This window comes from Hypomesus transpacificus, chromosome 12 (genome assembly GCF_021917145.1).
Source record: "Hypomesus transpacificus isolate Combined female chromosome 12, fHypTra1, whole genome shotgun sequence".
NCBI classification, from domain to species: Eukaryota; Metazoa; Chordata; class Actinopteri; order Osmeriformes; family Osmeridae; genus Hypomesus; species Hypomesus transpacificus.
The window spans coordinates 10,837,218-10,854,289 of record NC_061071.1 but is presented as its reverse complement, the minus strand read 5'-3'; the positions used below and the strand labels follow the sequence as shown (position 1 = coordinate 10,854,289).

The following is a 17,072-nucleotide window of genomic DNA, read 5'->3' as shown; positions in this document are numbered from 1 at the left end:
CTCTTCTCTCAATTAGAAATGCCGATTAGTTTGATGTTTAGACCAGAATCTGTCAAGCCCCCAACCTCCAGTGAGGTTCGTTTTCACTCTTTCTCCATCTCTCTCTCTCTCTCATACACACACACTCTCTCTTGCCCTCTCTCGTCCTCTCTCTCTCTCATACACACACTCTCTCTTGCCCTCTCTCGTCCTCTCTTCCTCCTTGCCTCCGTCTCTCCCATTCTTCTCTTATTCCTTCTTCCCTTTCTCTCGATCACTGGCACCGCCCCAGTTTTTTGGTGCCGTGGTTTTTCACCCAAATCTTTGTGTGTCCTCCAACCACACATCATTCCTGCACATCCAGAGCTGCAAGATCAACCTGCTCATAAACAGTGTCTGCTGGGTTTGCGAGGGTCATTAAGTTAATAATGGTTACGGAAGGTTATTATAAAATGCCAAACTGCTTCTACTGCTAGCTGTGATGAAGCTGAGCTGAGGAGAGTGTTTCACACGGCTCTGGAGGAGAGCTTAGGAGCAGAGAGTGGTTCTCATGGCAGGGACTGTCTCTCTGACACCCTGGGGGTGAGGGCTGAGGGGGTAGTTCTACTGAGGGTAGGAGGGCAGCGTGGAACTCAGGAGATGGAATGCCGCGATGACTCGTCAACACTTCTTCGTCATGGCAACGTTGTCAACAGACTTTGTGAGTGGCGGTGAGAGGGAGGGGGGAGAGGGCGGGGGAGGGAGAGGGGAGTTTACGGTTTGGTTAGAAGATATCTGACCTGAGTCCTGAAGATGTCTCGCATACACACACAGCGACAGCCTCAGTCACAGTCCCATTTGTAACATCCAGAACACTAAAGTCCCTGTATAGCAGCATTCCAACCAAGCAGTGTGATTTGTCCTTGTAGGGCTGAGAGTCCTCGGCAGGGTGGGGTCCTTCAGGCACACCCTGGACAGCTATCTGCCTGGGTGCACTTCCATCTAATATGAGCCAACACTCATACTACCATACTATCTGGTATGACCCAGTACTACCATACTATCTAGTATGACCCAGTCCTACCATACTATCTAGTTTACCAGATGAATATCTGGTTTGTATCATACCCCCCCACACACACACACCACACACCACACACCACACACACACACACACACACACTGGTTCATCTTCTCTGATCAGATTAATCCATCTAAGGGTTTTCTTACCCTCTGCCATGCTGCGCTTCCAAAGTCAATTTATAATGCACATTCATTCATACAGTTGTCATAACCTATTATGAATGCTGTATGGATGCTCATGTCTTGCCTGGAGCGAGACACTAAACTGGGCTACTGGACAGGACAGACAGGTCATGATCTCACGTCTGACTCATTCTGACCACACATTTGAAGTTCTTTAACTAAGTTTAACTTCAGCCCTGTTATGACATTGTTGCCCGGCGACAGTGAATCCAGCAGAGGAGTTAAGAGTCTTTAATAAAGGAGGAGCGTGCATAACTGCAGCTGGAGGCAGGGAAGGACTGAGGCAGGGCTGGACTGAGGCAGGGAAGGACTGAGGCAGGGCAGGATTGAGGCAGGGCTGGACTGAGGCAGGGCAGGGGAGAGAGAGACTACCCACACAAAAAGGAATGTATTAATCATCTGACACCGACACCATGCTGTGTCTCCTGGTCATCGTTGTGGTTGTTCTGTCCGCAGGGTGATTATAGGTCAGCCCCCGGCCTCCAATCCCCAGCCTCCAGCCCCCGGCCTCCAACCCCCAGCCTCCAACCCCCAGCTGTTCCCCTCAGAGACACTCAGGAGCAACACAGCTCCGGGCCTAATCAGATTAACCCCACCCAGGCCTGCTGCCCCCCCTGCCCTGGGCAGCTGCACAGCCTTATAGCTTCCACAGTTCTTGTGAGTACAGTATTAGTTTATTTATTTGTCTTTAACGTTTTGGGGTATAGTTTTTTTGTGTGCATCTTTAATAACTTGTATATCAGGACTCAGATGTAAAAAGAGGTTCATAACATTTAGTGGTGTTTGGTTTCAGTTTGAGATAGAGCTAGTGTGTTCCAGAAGAATGCCACACTCACCACTCTCTTAACCCCCCTCCCCCTACCCTCTGCCTTGTTTATATCATGTCCCCCTTTCTCTCTCTCGCTCTCCCTTTATTTGAGCTCTTCTGGTCAGTGAGTGGATCAGATTTCACCTCTCTACAGACCACGAGATGCCCTACTTACCCCGTTTAAACAACTAAACAACATATATACTGTTTAAACAAGTAGTCAACAGTATCTGGCTTCACATGGGGAGGCAGAAGTGACTGTTGAATCCTTCTCCACCACCAGTCTTACTTTGTAAAGACTGTATTCACCCAGATTGTTATGTTCACTAGCAAAACTAGCAAAATATGCCTGAAGGAAATCTAAAATATCCAAAGATTTATATCAGTGAAAATCGTTGATAAATCTTCGGATACTCTGATACAGAGGCAGAACAAGCTCCACTCCTGGAAGCCTCCAGGTCGCTAGGATCAGCCCCTTCGTGGGATACAACACTTTCTCTCCTTTGTAATAAAGGTTTCAGACTGCGAGCTTGTCACTGTCTTCGCTTTCTGAGCCTTTCTCCCACACAGCTGTTCTGCTGTGTAGGAAATGACTTTAAGATGGGGTCGTCTGGGTCAAAACCCTTTGTGAGTTCCTCTCGGCATTCCCCGGCAAACAATCTGAATGTTCAGACGCTGTTCAATCAACTTCTTCAATGTGTATTTTTATCTCTCTCCTTCTCTTCTCTCCATCCGTCCACCTAAGGGACCCCCAATCCCATTTTCTCTCGTCTGAGGGAAGGTTTGAATACCATGAAAACTCTTTTGTCTCCATAGTAGCAACAGACACTGTGACCTTCTGAAGTCCCACTGCAGTCAGAACTCTGAGCATTCTTCTCCTGTGTCATGAGAAGATATTCCAGAGATTCTCTTGTTAGCATTCAAGTTGCATACAAGAGTTAAATGCATAAGTCAGTGTTGTTGTATTTATAACAAAGGTGTATTTCATTGCACATCTCACATCTCTATCTGCACTAGAATCACACGATTTCCTGAACAGGACTTTCTCATTTGTCACCCACTTCCACATTGCAGACCTCATATACTGAGGGGAACCATGCAGCTCTGAAGCTGTTTTTATCAGTCAAACAAGACAGCCATCTAGTGTATGAGATCAAGAAGTTCAAGCGACTACATTCATGTAAAACGTTTGTTGACTATTTGTAATATTTACTAAAATAACTGTAGGAGTGGCCTACACTTTTCAAACTTTTACTGCAAACAGTTGATTATATCTTAGACAGAAGCTATGGCAGCCGCACACAAGTTATTCATAAAATGACCAAATTAAGACCCAAATCTTTTTTGCTTTTCAAACCTGACTTTGTCAACATTCTACATTTTCTCCCAAGATATCATAAATGTTTAATTCGGATCATAAATATTTGATAATCTTTGTGGTTTTGGTCCATGTTTTTAGGTAAGTCTTACAAATCTAGAACAATTATCTCAATCTCACACCATATTTTAAATGTTTCTGATGGAAATAACTCACATTAATGGTGTCTTTGCAAAAAACTATTTGCCCCCACTGTAGTTACAGTTGAGTTATGTATGTCATGAGCAGAGATGGGAAGTAACAGAGTAAATAAAAAAAATCTGGTATTATTACTTAAAAAAACTAAAACAAAAAAAGTTACAAAATGATTTGATGAAATACGTTTTGAAAATAAAGTTGAAAGGTTAAAAGAAAATCTAAAAAAATATATATGGACCACCTGTCTTGCTGTGTGACTGCATATATCCAAAGCTTGCTTTCACCACTTAAGCAAGACTACCATCTAGCGTCTAAAATGAAGAAATGCAAGCAACTATTAAGGCAAAACAACTTCTGAAATTTCTAATTTCTGAAATAACTGTATATGCGGACTACCATTTTCAAACTTTAACTGCAAACAGTTGATCCTGCGAGCTATAGAAATTATTAGATTATTAATGATTAAAACATCAGACAGCCCTGCCACACATTTACCATAAAATGCCAAATTTAAGTTTTTCCATCCAGAGTTGGATTGTGGTTTCAGCCCGAGACTTTGTTAGAGCCTGGACATGGCTGGGAAAACGTTGTCTCGACTTTAGAGGGTGACATCCATGGAGGGGATGGCGTTCATCGCTAGTAGCTTTGGTTTTCTCGACTTGGCTGGCAACTTCCCGTCTAATATCAGCAGGGGCACTGCCAGCGAGGAGGTTGATCGTGTTGGTGGGTTTCAAGCAGCCAATGTTCAGACATGTTGTTCAGTGCTGGGTCATGTTTCTTGGCATGGGTAAACCTCTCCCAAACAGGACATGCATGTTCAGCAGAGGAACAACACAGGGTCAGAGGAGTAGATTGTAATGTGTGTGCTGTGGCTCCCCATTTGGAGTTGGTCAGTTTCCGTAATATGTTGTTTCCGGAACCGACTTTTGATTTTGATGTGTTCCTTAAAGGATAGGGTCCGGTCCAGGGTTAGCCTACTCCAAGGTAGACAGGGTGGGTACAGTGCTCGAATGGTGTTCCAGACCATTTGATGCTAAGTGGTCGGTTGGCTTCACGGTTCCTGAGATGCAGAGGTGTTGTTAGACAGAAAGGGCACTGGCCCTTAATTCATATCCCTTTTTCTTTCAAGCTTGCTGTGCACAATGCACTACTAGGATATAGAAACTCCCCTTGCTTAACCCACTATACAAGAGTTCAGGGACACAAGTTTGATATCAGCTTTGCCAGGGACTCAATATTTAATGCTAATGCATTTTTTTGCATTCATTTGACCGCTTCATGTAATATTGTTTATATGTTTTAGTAAAAATAAGATGATCGTTAAGCCTATCATTTAGAAACTATCTTTAGTTTTGTAATGTTTTCTTCTGATTTTTGTGCCGAGACTGACACCAGGACTTCTGGCAAGCTCAGAAGAGCGCTCTGACATGGAATTCTTCATGCAACGGTTTGTTTTCGGTGAAACACTTTTACAAGCGTTGATTGGGGTTTTCCGGGATTATCAATCTAAATTAATGCACTGAATAATAAAGTAAATTGTTAAAACTCAAACTTTTGATTTTACGGGGGCACAGCAGATTTATTCTGGGGCACGTGCCTCAATAAAAAGGGTCTAACGACGCCCGTGCTGAGATGGAAGGAGCAGGCTTGGGTCTTCTCTCAAGGCTTATTTATTGATCAGATGGATCATCAATAGAAACGTATAGAGTTTGTGGCTTTGAATCCTGTTCTCAGGTAACGCAAAAAATGGCTTCACTCTCTTTCACCAGATTTTTAAAATGTTGCTGGTGAAAAAGTGCACATTCATGGTGTCTTAACAGAAAAGCCCGTCGATAACAGAAAAGCCCGTCGAACCGTTAGATCCTGGGTCTGGTTACTGGGTAAGAACCGATCTGCTATCATCACGCCTCGCGCCTGGAACACACTGGCTGCGAAGCGCGGCGATTAGCTGCCATATGGAAGCGCCGCCTTTTTTCTTTCGGCGCCCATGTTATCAAATTGGACATGACACTCAGGATACAGTGCCGCGATTGGCTCGCGCTCTGCAGCGATAGTTTTGGCAGCTGGTCGAATCTTTCCGCGAGACGTTTGCGAAATCGGCTGCAGGATGATAATGTACACCATATTATTCGATATATTTGAATAAAAAACATCTTATTAAGATTGTACTACGTTAGTTGTAGGCTATAGCCTATCACTTAACACCCAACTTCACTACTCTACAAACGGCCAACCATTTGTTTGCGCCGATAATAACAATATCTGATCAATTCTCAAAATGTAAACATTTTAAAATAAAAAGATCCTGATTGTTGATTGCGTTGATTATCAAGCCAACATAGCCTATTTGTCGGTTGTTTCTATCCCTCCTGAAAAGCAAGTGGCAGTCTAAAAAATGACCATCCCAATCACCCAGTTCACTTTATAAAGTAGCCTAGTATTTAAACCTTTATTGGCAGTATTTGATATGCTTTAGAATGCTGTTTCCTAGAGCTTAGCGTTAGAGATCTCAAGATAATCACAAACCTCTTCAGCGGCAGTTAAAACTAACGGACACAGAATGGATACAGACACACCTCTCTGATTATGTGGTTATTGCCAAATCAATTATCTTTACCCTGTCTTGGAAGTCGAGAAGAAAAAAAATTATAATAGTTTTTTTCTTGTTTTTGAAGTTTCTGGTGTTTTGTGCAACCGGCAATCTTAAACACTTTATCGAGATGATGGCGTTACCCGACTTAGAACGCTACTACTGCGAGTTCACTACGTAGCTATAGCAACCACAGGACAAGAGAACCTGTACCTGACAGTACTAGCCGACTGACTGCCTTTTGTTTTGAGCGTAGTCCGTTTGCTACCACCTTTGAAATAAATTTGTGCTTTGAGCGTAAGCATTGTTTAACCCATTTAGCACTATATTATGTTGATAGGAAGACGTTAACCTTATTTTCGTTTGTAAAGCAAAGAAAGCGAACGTTTGGTGATTCTGTCGGCATATTAACTTGCACAACCAACTGACTTGTAGGAAACTGTCAGAAGTGGAGCTAAACCAGTAGGGGGGTCGATGGTGACGCAGGAAAAACACCCCAAGTGCAGACAAAAAAATTCAAGGAAGCGAGATAGCATACTAGCTCGCAAACCCGGTGCATACCTTGAAATCTTACATGATAAACGCCGATAAACAAAACATGAAATAGAAAGATTCATAGACGGAATACGTGAACAGAAGACGTCACATCAAAATTCTGGTAAGAAACATTTGCTAGCTGCCTAGCACAGTTTGCTAACCGGCTGATAGTGTGATGTTATTGACAGCTAGATAGCCCTTGTAGCATGCCGGCTAGCTGGCTAGTTAGCAGCAGGCTAGCTAGACCAACGTAAAATTGTCTTTGTTAGCTATCCAGGCTTCTAGCGACACTGTTAGCCTAGCAAAGTGGTTAGCTAGCTCACTGCTAGCTACACCTGGTATCAACAGAAGAAACATGATTCAAAGTCAATGTCATGAGTTGGAGCTCGTACCTCGCTAGCTAGTCTTTATTAGACGACATTAATGCAAGTTTCGTAACATTTATCAAAAAAACAAATGCTGGCATGCCGGTTGTTCAGCTAACTAGCCAACTGTCTGTATTTTTATTAGTGTGGTAAAATGGCTGACGTCTTCCCATACTAACCTGTTCATGTTTGCTTTGGGGAATGGGATATAGTAATCAAGTGAGCTTGGGTGTAAATTTGTTCAAGGTCAGTTCAACCATGCCTTGCTTGGCCAGCTTCATCATGTAAACTAAGCACAGTTATTAACGCCATAGCTAGCTACGTGTACGATTCTCAGTGAAACGCGGTTGACTGTTGATTGTTATGTCAGGCGAGAGGGAGTGCTTTAGCAGCAGGCCCGATGCTACTGCTGCTGGTTCGATTGTTTATGATGTGCAGCTGGGCCGTGCTAGCTCTCGCTATAACAGTTCGTTCCTGTCTTGGCGCAGCTAGGCCTTTTGGTTTTCTAGCTACAAAACGCTCAAATAAGTCTGACCAGTTCTAGGATGTTTTCTTGAAATTCAGTTAACGTGCTTGTGGGAGCGACCTGACAGTTGACAATGGTTTATAAAGTTGGCTAACTAGCTAGCTACATTTCTAATGCGTTAGCTAGCGTTAGCTAGTGGTGCAGTTTTTCTTCCAATACATTTTATTTCTAGCTGGATGTTACATGAAATTAAAATGGCTTGCTGTTAATACCCCATCCACGGTTGTGCTAGCTAGATCGCCACGTTTAACATATCTGTAGTGTTGTACATTTGTCTTAACGTCGCGTACTTAATAGCTAGATTACATTTTTCATAGAATAATTACAGAATATGGCAGCTATTGCAGTGTATTACTAGCCTACTATCAATTGTTATGTTTAGACCATTGCAAAATTCTCAAGATACTGGTTGGCTATGGCTTATATTTTTAGACAGATGTAGCGATAAGGGAATGTGTTCGTGATTGGAATTGCTAGTACCGACATGAGTTATTCACACGCCTCAGCCATAACCAGGCAATAGTCTGCACAGTGTTTACCTTTGAGAATGGCTCATTTGTAACTTGCAGCCAACTGTTGGACTAAATGCCATTAACTGTGCAGAAAGCATGACACTTTAATGCTGTCTGAAATATATAGGTAAAATGTTGACGATTTTGCAGGCCTAAAAATTTTCTTTGCAGGCCAGTACTAGCAAGGCCATGGTTTAGCACTAATGTTTCCGTTCCGTCAGTTCCGTTGTCTATCTTTGTGACTCACCAATTTGTCTCAAAGGCAGTGATAAAGAGTTAAACCAACAATCATATGTTTTTTTGTTCTGAAATGTATGAGTGTTTTGAACCCGGCGTCACAGAAACCCGTGTTACCAGTTCCTAACCGCAGGTCTTATCAGCTGACTTTACAAGCCTCACTGCTGGCAGTGTCAACACTATAGGCGAAGTATCATCATTTACACTTTACTGTATCTTCTTGTACAGAGAATGGCCCACTAAAGCCCATTCATTATTGGCAAGGGCAAACGGAGCAATAGGACATTGGCTAGCCTAAAGCGAAATAAACCTGTCCAAACTCATGTTTCAAATCAAAATATAGAATCTTATGGGCTCTTCCTAGGATCTGCATGGGACACTTTCTTTCGGACTAGTTTACATCACGTATGACTAGTTTACAACACGTATGACTAGTTTACAACACTTATGACTGCTCCAGCTTCTCTTGAGGGTAGACTTCTACCTGTCAAACTTGCAAACTGCCCACATGTAGTTAAATATCAATCTGAGTCATTTTGTAGGTGAGCTCTCCAGGTCTTGGGTTCCTCTCAGGATCTGCACTCAGAGGGGTACATGGGTCATCTCTAACTCTCTGCCTATCTTAGAATAAGCTATATCTTTGATACCTTTTCCTTTCAGAAGCCCCCACAGTTGTAACAGTTAGGTTAGAGGTGAAACAGTTGTCATCATCAGCATACTGTTATTTGCATCAAAAACATTGTACGGTCCACTGCATGGGTTGTGCTCCAGAGAGAGTTACTGAGCTGGAGTTTTAGCAGCAGACAGGAAGCGGTGCTCACGCTAGTCTCAGACCAGAGAACCGTCATGACTGACAGGATTTCAAGACTTGTCCTGTGTAGCCATTTGAGTTTAGTAAAGTGAGAGTGAGTTTAGCCAATTAAACTGAGTTTAGCCAATTGTTTAGTAATGAGTTCTCTTGCTAACTTGCACAAATGGATAACTAAAGGAGGAGGCCAAAGTTCATACGTTGGCCAATTTTTTTTAAAATTCACATTGACAGATTGAGTCCCTCCCATTAACTTTTTAATTCTCCTGCAAGCACGGTCAGTGAGTGTTTGGTGCAATGGCTGAATGAACCAATTTGTTGCACAGCTATCTGGACCAGTTTGACAGACACCTATTAATAGCATGGTGTGGTGTATGGTGAAAGTCCGGGCCAGTCTACCTCAAAGCTGAAGTCGAAATAGGAGAGGTAACACTAGGCTGGAGGTGGGCGTGTGTCTGGGCAGGACTCCATGTTTGTGTCTGTGTAGTTGACAGATTCTCACCCTGTTTATCTCGATAGTGGTTTAACAGCGGAATTGCCTACCTCATTGATAACCCAGCAAGACCAGGCTTTCAGCCTCCATAAATGATGTCAGAGATGGTATCAGGAAGCAGGTTTGAAACACACCTGCTTAGGGACTGAGGGCACCTGGCTTAGGGACTGAGGGCACCTGTTGTGCCATTATTAGGAGAAGGACCAGGAAGCAGCCCTCACCTCACACACACACACGACACACACACACACACACACGTCTCACACCTGTGGAGGAATGCCAAACATGAAACCTCTCATGTGTTCCTTCCTGTCTGTGTCAGGTTCTGCAATGTTCTCTGCAGCCCGCGCTGGCCCTCAGGTGGAGCTTTCCCTCGCAGCCGGCCGCAGGTTCTCCGTCCCTGCCCAGGAGCAGGCAGTGATTCCTCCCCAGGCCAGGGCCTCCTAAAGCGGACAAGATTGCCAAGATCTGCCCCGTGGCGAGCATGACGGCCACCACCCGAGGCTCTCCTGTCGGCGGCAATGACAGCCAGGGCCAGGCGCCTGACGCTCAGAGCCCGCCCCCTCCCCCACAGAACCAGGTGAGGGGGACTCTCTGTGTGTGTGTGTGGGGGTGTTGTGTACGTGGGCGTGTGTGAGTGTACTTGATGTGTGTGTTTACGTGACGTGTGTGCGCTCTCCAGACGGCATCCCCCAGCTCGTCCACAGAGCCTTCCCCGGTCAGCCCAGCGGAGGAGCAGGGCCAGGGCGATGCTGCCCCCGCCCTGGAGGAGGACGAGCCTGCTTTCCCCCACACAGATCTGGCCAAGCTGGACGACATGATCAACAGGTACACACACACACACACACACACACACACACACACACACACACACTCTTATCGTTTTTTCATTTACCCGGTCAGGCGGGCAGGCGAGCCCAGAGCATGTAAAAGCACTTTGAGCTGCAATTCTTGTATGAAAAGTGCTATATAAATAAAGTCTTACTTACTTACTTACTTGCATACACACACACTGCCATGTATAGGCACATGACTGTGCCCCCTGGTCTGACCTGCTCTCCCTGCTCAGGCCTCGCTGGGTTGTACCAGTCCTACCAAAGGGGGAGTTAGAGGTCCTACTTGAAGCTGCTATCGACCTTAGTAAAAAAGGTGAGTGTCTGTGTGTTGTGCATGATGGGCTGGAATACCGACCCAGAACCCATGCTAGTGTTGTAGGCTGATGATGAGAGCGTTTTGGCAGACACTTTAGTACCGTTCTTGTGTGTGAAACCTCGTGCCGTGTATCCTCAGGGCTGGATGGGAAGTGTGAGGCCTGCCAGAGGTTTTTCCGTGACGGTCTGACCATCTCTTTCACCAAGATCCTCACAGACGAGGCCGTGAGCGGGTGGAAGTTTGAGATTCACGTAAGTTTGGAGTCAAAGTTCAGACTGCTGCTGTAGAGGCTGAGGACAAGCCGACACCAGACCAGCTACAGCTTGGTTATACAGTGGACTCAACCTTTAAGCTAGAAACAACCTTTGACTTCACATCTAAATCTCAAAATAAAATGGTTTAAATGTTTTAAAATAGATTCTTTTCTTCCTTTCCTGCAGAGATGCATCATCAACAACACCCACCGCCTGGTGGAGCTGTGTGTGAGCAAGCTCTCTCAGGACTGGTTTCCTCTGCTGGAGCTGCTGGCCATGGCCGTCAACCCCCACTGCAAGTTCCACATCTACAACGGCACACGGCCCTCTGAGACCGTCCCTGCCGGCGCCACGCCGGCCGACGACGAGCTGTACGCGCGCCCCCCCGATCCCCGTTCGCCCAAGGTAGGGGCAGGGGCAGGGGTCAGTACAAGGGTCGATTTTATTGTCCCTTTAGGATGGACATTTATTTTGCATTTACGTTCAAGTAAATGCATCACATAGACAGACAGAACTTTCTCTGTTCACTGAATAATAATCATAATTCTTCATTCGATTAATTTGTGAAAACCTTAAAAATGTATTTCTGTAGTAGAACTCATCCTCTGGCTGTGTGTCCCATCTCTCTCCCGCAGGGATGGCTGGTGGATCTCATCAACAAGTTTGGAACTCTGAATGGGTTTCAGACCCTCCAGGATCGCTTCATGAGTGGACAGGCCCTCAACGTCCAGATAATCGCTGCCCTCATCAAGTACGCTCTCAAACACACCACACTGGCTGCTCTCGCTGCCGGCTAAATGCTCCTTCCTGACGTGTGTGTGTGTGTGTGTGTGGTACAGACCGTTCGGGCAGTGTTACGAGTTCCTCACGCTGCACACGGTAAAGAAGTTCTTCCTCCCGGTGATCGAGATGGTCCCTCAGTTCTTGGAGAACCTCACGGACGAGGAACTGAAGAAGGAGGCCAAGAACGAGGCCAAGAATGACGCTCTGTCCATGATCATCAAGTCCCTGAAGAACCTAGCATCCAGGGTCCCCGGCCAGGAGGAGACCGTGAAGAACCTGGAGATCTTCCGCCTGAAGATGATCCTCAGGTTTTCATCCTTATTATTTATCTTTAGCTCAGGTTTGTTTTGAAACATGGGAAGGACAGCTTTTTTAAAGCTGAGGATAAAAATGCTGTTAAATCAGATTGTTCAGTTTTTCAAAAGTTGCTCCTACACCCCTGGGTCAGGTGATGGTTGTGCGTCAGTCACTGCGTTTTGATTGGCTCGTGCTTGACATCCTTGATTGGTTGGTCATACAGGTTACTGCAGATCTCCTCTTTCAACGGCAAGATGAACGCTCTGAATGAGGTGAACAAGGTCATCTCCAGTGTGTCCTACTACACACACCGCCATGGCAACCCTGAGGAGGAGGAGTGGCTGACGGCTGAACGCATGGCGGTGAGGACACATACACACGTGTTCTGTTATAGGACGGGAAACAGTGCATTCTGGGAAGTCTGAAGTGTTAAATCCTGATATTAGTGGACAGGTTTGAATGCTGTATGAATGCTGTATGAAGCAGCCACTGATGGAGAGTTGTGTTCATGTCTGTATCTGTCTCTCCCTTTCTCTCTCTCCCCCGCTCAGGAGTGGATCCAGCAGAACCACATCCTGTCCATCGTGTTGAGGGACAGCCTGCACCAGCCCCAGTACGTGGAGAAGCTTGAGAAGATCCTTCGCTTTGTCATCAAGGAGAAGGCTCTGACCATGCAGGACCTGGACAGCATCTGGGCGGCTCAGGTGAGGACACACCTGCCCAGGGACACCTTCCCACCCTCCCCTCCTCACCCCGCCGTCAAAAGTTCTCCCTCCACAAATGATTTTCTGTCTGTATTTGATCCAAAAGTATGCTTGAGTGTTTTCTAAGGCGGATTAAGAAGGATACAAATGCCCATTTTCTGGTGCAACCAGCATCAGTATAAAAGCGTGCAGTCCTGATTTCCCTGCCCGTGTTTGTCAGGCTGGGAAACACGAGGCCATAGTGAAGAACGTCCACGACCTCCTGGCCAAGCTGGCCTGGGACTTCTCCCCTGAGCAGCTGGACCATCTGTTCGACTGCTTCAAGGTGAGCTAGAGATCCCTCTGCATCACCACACCATCCTAGTCCCTCACCCTGCATCACCACACCATCCTAGTCCCTCACCCTGCATCACCACACCATCCTAGTCCCTCACCCTGCATCACCACACCATCCTAGTCCCTCACCCTGCATCACCACACCATCCTAGTCCCTCACCCTGCATCACCACACCATCCTAGTCCCTCACCCTGCATCACCACACCATCCTAGTTAACCTCAGTGAGTGTGTGTGTGTGTGTGTGCCTTTGTGTGTGTGTGCAGGCCAGCTGGACCAGTGCCAGTAAGAAGCAGCGTGAGAAGCTGCTGGAGCTGATCAGGCGGCTGGCGGAGGACGATAAGGACGGCGTGATGGCCCACAAGGTGCTCAACCTGCTGTGGAACCTGGCGCACAGTGATGACGTGCCTGTGGATATCATGGACCAGGCCCTCAGCGCTCACATCAAGATCCTGGACTACAGCTGCTCGCAGGTACCTTCTCCTTGAGAGAGAACCTGATCCTGTCTCACCTCCATCCTGTCTTACCTCCATCCTGTCTCACCTCCATCCTGTCTCACCCTCCGTCTCCACGCCTGCAGGACAGAGACACCCAGAAGATCCAGTGGATCGACCGCTTCATCGAGGAGCTCCGGACCAATGAGAAGTGGGTGATCCCGGCCCTGAAGCAGATCAGAGAGATCTGCAGCCTGTTTGGAGAGGCACCGCAGAACCTCAGGTGAGGCCACAGGGAGGAGGGCCCTCCTGGTCCATGACACCTGAGGAGGCCCTCCTGGTCCATGACACAGCTGAGGCCACAGGGAGGAGGCCCTCCTGGTCCATGACACCTGAGGAGGCCCTCCTGGTCCATGACACAGCTGAGGCCACAGGGAGGAGGCCCTCCTGGTCCATGACACCTGAGGAGGCCCTCCTGGTCCATGACACAGCTGAGGCCACAGGGAGGAGGCCCTCCTGGTCCATGACACAGCTGAGGCCACAGGGAGGAGGCCCTCCTGGTCCATGACACCTGAGGAGGCCCTCCTGGTCCATGACACAGATGATGGGATATTTCATCATCCTGACGTGTGCAACTGGATACATAGTTAGTTAGTTTACATAGTTAGTTTGTGTGTAACTGTTTTTGATACACTGCTAGTATGCTCAAATCCCCCTAGTGGATGAATGCAGTATTTCTCTGTCTCTATATCCTTCTATCTTTCTTATCTATTCATCAGTCTACACTTTAGAGCTTTTTTAGTTATGCCTGTCATGGTGCTTCACATGTATAGGCACTCATCTAAGTAGATAACATCAACACTGGTTGCTTTCAAATCAGTTAAGATGTCAGTATTCACTGGATTCCTCTGTCTCTCCTCCTGTCCTCCCCCCTCGTGCCTCCTTTCCTCTTCTCCTCCTGTCCTGCAGTCAGACCCAGAGGAGTCCTCACGTGTTCTACCGCCATGACCTGATCAACCAGCTGCAGCACAACCACGCGCTGGTCACCCTGGTGGCTGAGAACCTGTCAGCCTACATGGAGACCATGCGCCAGTTCTCCAAAGGTTGGTTCCCCGTCTGCTCCAGCGTCGCGGCCTCACGAGGCAAGGAGCAGGGTGGAGGGGGGGCCAGGGTGCAGGAACAGCAGGTCCTGTAGCAGGGGGGGGAGGGAGCAGGGTGCAGGAACAGCAGGTCCTGTAGCGGGGGGGGGGAGGGAGCAGGGTGCAGGAACAGCAGGTCCTGTAGTGGGGGGGGGGGGAGGGAGCAGGGTTCAGGAACAGCAGGTCCTGTAGCGGGGGGGGGAGGGGCCAGGGTGCAGGAACAGCAGGTCCTGTAGCGGGGGGGAGGGAGCAGGGTGCAGGAACAGCAGGTCCTGTAGCGGGGGGGGGAGGGAGCAGGGTGCAGGAACAGCAGGTCCTGTAGTGGGGGGGGGGAGGGAGCAGGGTTCAGGAACAGCAGGTCCTGTAGCGGGGGGGGAGGGGCCAGGGTGCAGGAACAGCAGGTCCTGTAGCGGGGGGGAGGGAGCAGGGTGCAGGAACAGCAGGTCCTGTAGCGGGGGGGGGAGGGAGCAGGGTGCAGGAACAGCAGGTCCTGTAGCGGGGGGGGGGGGGAGCAGGGTGCAGGAACAGCAGGTCCTGTAGCGGGGGGGGGGAGGGAGCAGGGTGCAGGAACAGCAGGTCCTGTAGCGGGGGGGGGGGAGCAGGGTGCAGGAACAGCAGGTCCTGTAGCGGTGGGGAGGGAGCAGGGTGCAGGAACAGCAGGTGTTGTAGCGGGGGGGGGGGGGGGAGCAGGGTGCAGGAACAGCAGGTCCTGTAGCGGGGGGGGGGGAGCAGGGTGCAGGAACAGCAGGTGCTGTAGCGCGGGGGGGGGGAGCAGGGTGCAGGAACAGCAGGTCCTGTAGCGGGGGGGGGGGAGGGAGCAGGGTGCAGGAACAGCAGGTCCTGTAGCGGGGGGAGCAGGGTGCAGGAACAGCAGGTGCTGTAGCGCAGGGGGGGAGGGAGCAGGGTGCAGGAACAGCAGGTCCTGTAGCGGGGGGGGGGGGGAGGGAGCAGGATGCAGGAACAGCAGGTCCTGTAGCGGGGGGGAGGGAGCAGGGTGCAGGAACAGCAGGTGCTGTAGCGGGGGGGGGGAGGGAGCAGGGTGCAGGAACAGCAGGTCCTGTAGCGGGGGGGGGGGAGGGAGCAGGGTGCAGGAACAGCAGGTCCTGTAGCGGGGGGGGGGGGGGGGAGGGAGCAGGGTGCAGGAACAGCAGGTCCTGTAGCGGGGGGGGGGGGAGCAGGGTGCAGGAACAGCAGGTCCTGTAGCGGGGGGGGGAGCAGGGTGCAGGAACAGCAGGTGCTGTAGCGGGGGGGAGGGAGCAGGGTGCAGGAACAGCTGGTGTTGTAGCGGGGGGGGGGAGGGAGCAGGTGGAGCAGCAGGTCCTGTAGTGGGGGGGGAGGGAGCAGGGTGCAGGAACAGCAGGTCCTGTAGCGGGGGGGAGGGAGCAGGGTGCAGGAACAGCAGGTGTTGTAGCGGGGGGGGGGAGCAGGTGGAGCAGCAGGTCCTGTAGCGGGGGGGAGGGAGCAGGGTGCAGGAACAGCAGGTCCTGTAGCGGGGGGGAGGGAGCAGGGTGCAGGAACAGCAGGTGTTGTAGCGGGGGGGGGAGCAGGGTGCAGGAACAGCAGGTGTTGTAGCATAAGGGGGGCAGGGAGGTCAGGTGACCAGTGTCTAACTCCCAAGTTCTCCCTTGGTTCTCCCAGCAGAGCACGCGGACTTCGACCCCCAGAATGTGAGGGTGGGGAGCCGATACAGCCACGTACAGGAAGTTCAGGAAAGACTAAACTTCCTGAGGTGAGGAGGGGGGGGGGGGGGGGGGTGAGGAGGAGGAGGGGTGAGAGTGTTATGGACTGTGTGAGCAGTTGCCTGTGTTTTGTCTTGTGACCACGATGGTTAGTCAGTGGTGTGTTAGTATTGACCTTTGTCCATGTCTGCCTCTCTCTCTCTCTCCCTCTCTCTCCCCCCCTCTCTCTCTCTCTCTCTCTCCAGGTTCCTGCTGAAGGACGGCCAGTTGTGGCTCTGTGCTCCCCAGGCCAAGCAGATCTGGAAGTGTCTGGCTGAGAGTGCTGTCTTCCTGTGTGACCGCGAGGCCTGTTTCAAATGGTACACACACACACCCCCTCATAGTAACAGCCTGCCTGTGAGGTGTGTGCTCCCTCCCTGACCCCTGACCTCTCTCCCCAGGTACTCCAAGCTGATGGGCGACGAGCCTGACCTGGACCCAGACATCAACAAGGACTTCTTTGAGAACAACGTTCTGCAGCTGGACCCGTCTCTGCTGACAGAGAACGGGATGAAGTGCTTCGAGAGGTTCTTCAAGGCCGTCAACTGCCGCGAGGGCAAGCTGGTGGCCAAGCGTAGGGCCTACATGATGGACGATCTGGAGCTCATCGGACTGGACTACCTGTGGAAGGTCAGTCTCA

The 17,072-nt window shown here is 49.2% G+C and overlaps 1 protein-coding gene across 1 annotated transcript in view; it reads left to right on the top strand.

Moving 5' to 3' along the window:
- Positions 1-6,349: 6,349 nt before the first annotated feature.
- The window catches only part of LOC124474947 (probable ubiquitin carboxyl-terminal hydrolase FAF-X), a 27,667-nt gene continuing 16,944 nt past the window's right edge, over positions 6,350-17,072 (top strand). The window contains exons 1-17 of the mRNA XM_047031415.1: positions 6,350-6,796; positions 9,939-10,196; positions 10,299-10,444; positions 10,686-10,765; positions 10,907-11,019; positions 11,209-11,427; positions 11,658-11,773; positions 11,862-12,113; positions 12,326-12,464; positions 12,654-12,806; positions 13,027-13,131; positions 13,408-13,614; positions 13,722-13,858; positions 14,545-14,678; positions 16,356-16,443; positions 16,639-16,752; positions 16,834-17,062. Of these exons, the coding sequence (XP_046887371.1) occupies positions 10,101-10,196; positions 10,299-10,444; positions 10,686-10,765; positions 10,907-11,019; positions 11,209-11,427; positions 11,658-11,773; positions 11,862-12,113; positions 12,326-12,464; positions 12,654-12,806; positions 13,027-13,131; positions 13,408-13,614; positions 13,722-13,858; positions 14,545-14,678; positions 16,356-16,443; positions 16,639-16,752; positions 16,834-17,062 (2,328 nt within the window). The 5' untranslated portion in view covers positions 6,350-6,796; positions 9,939-10,100. The remainder of the gene's footprint in view (positions 6,797-9,938; positions 10,197-10,298; positions 10,445-10,685; positions 10,766-10,906; positions 11,020-11,208; positions 11,428-11,657; positions 11,774-11,861; positions 12,114-12,325; positions 12,465-12,653; positions 12,807-13,026; positions 13,132-13,407; positions 13,615-13,721; positions 13,859-14,544; positions 14,679-16,355; positions 16,444-16,638; positions 16,753-16,833; positions 17,063-17,072) is intronic.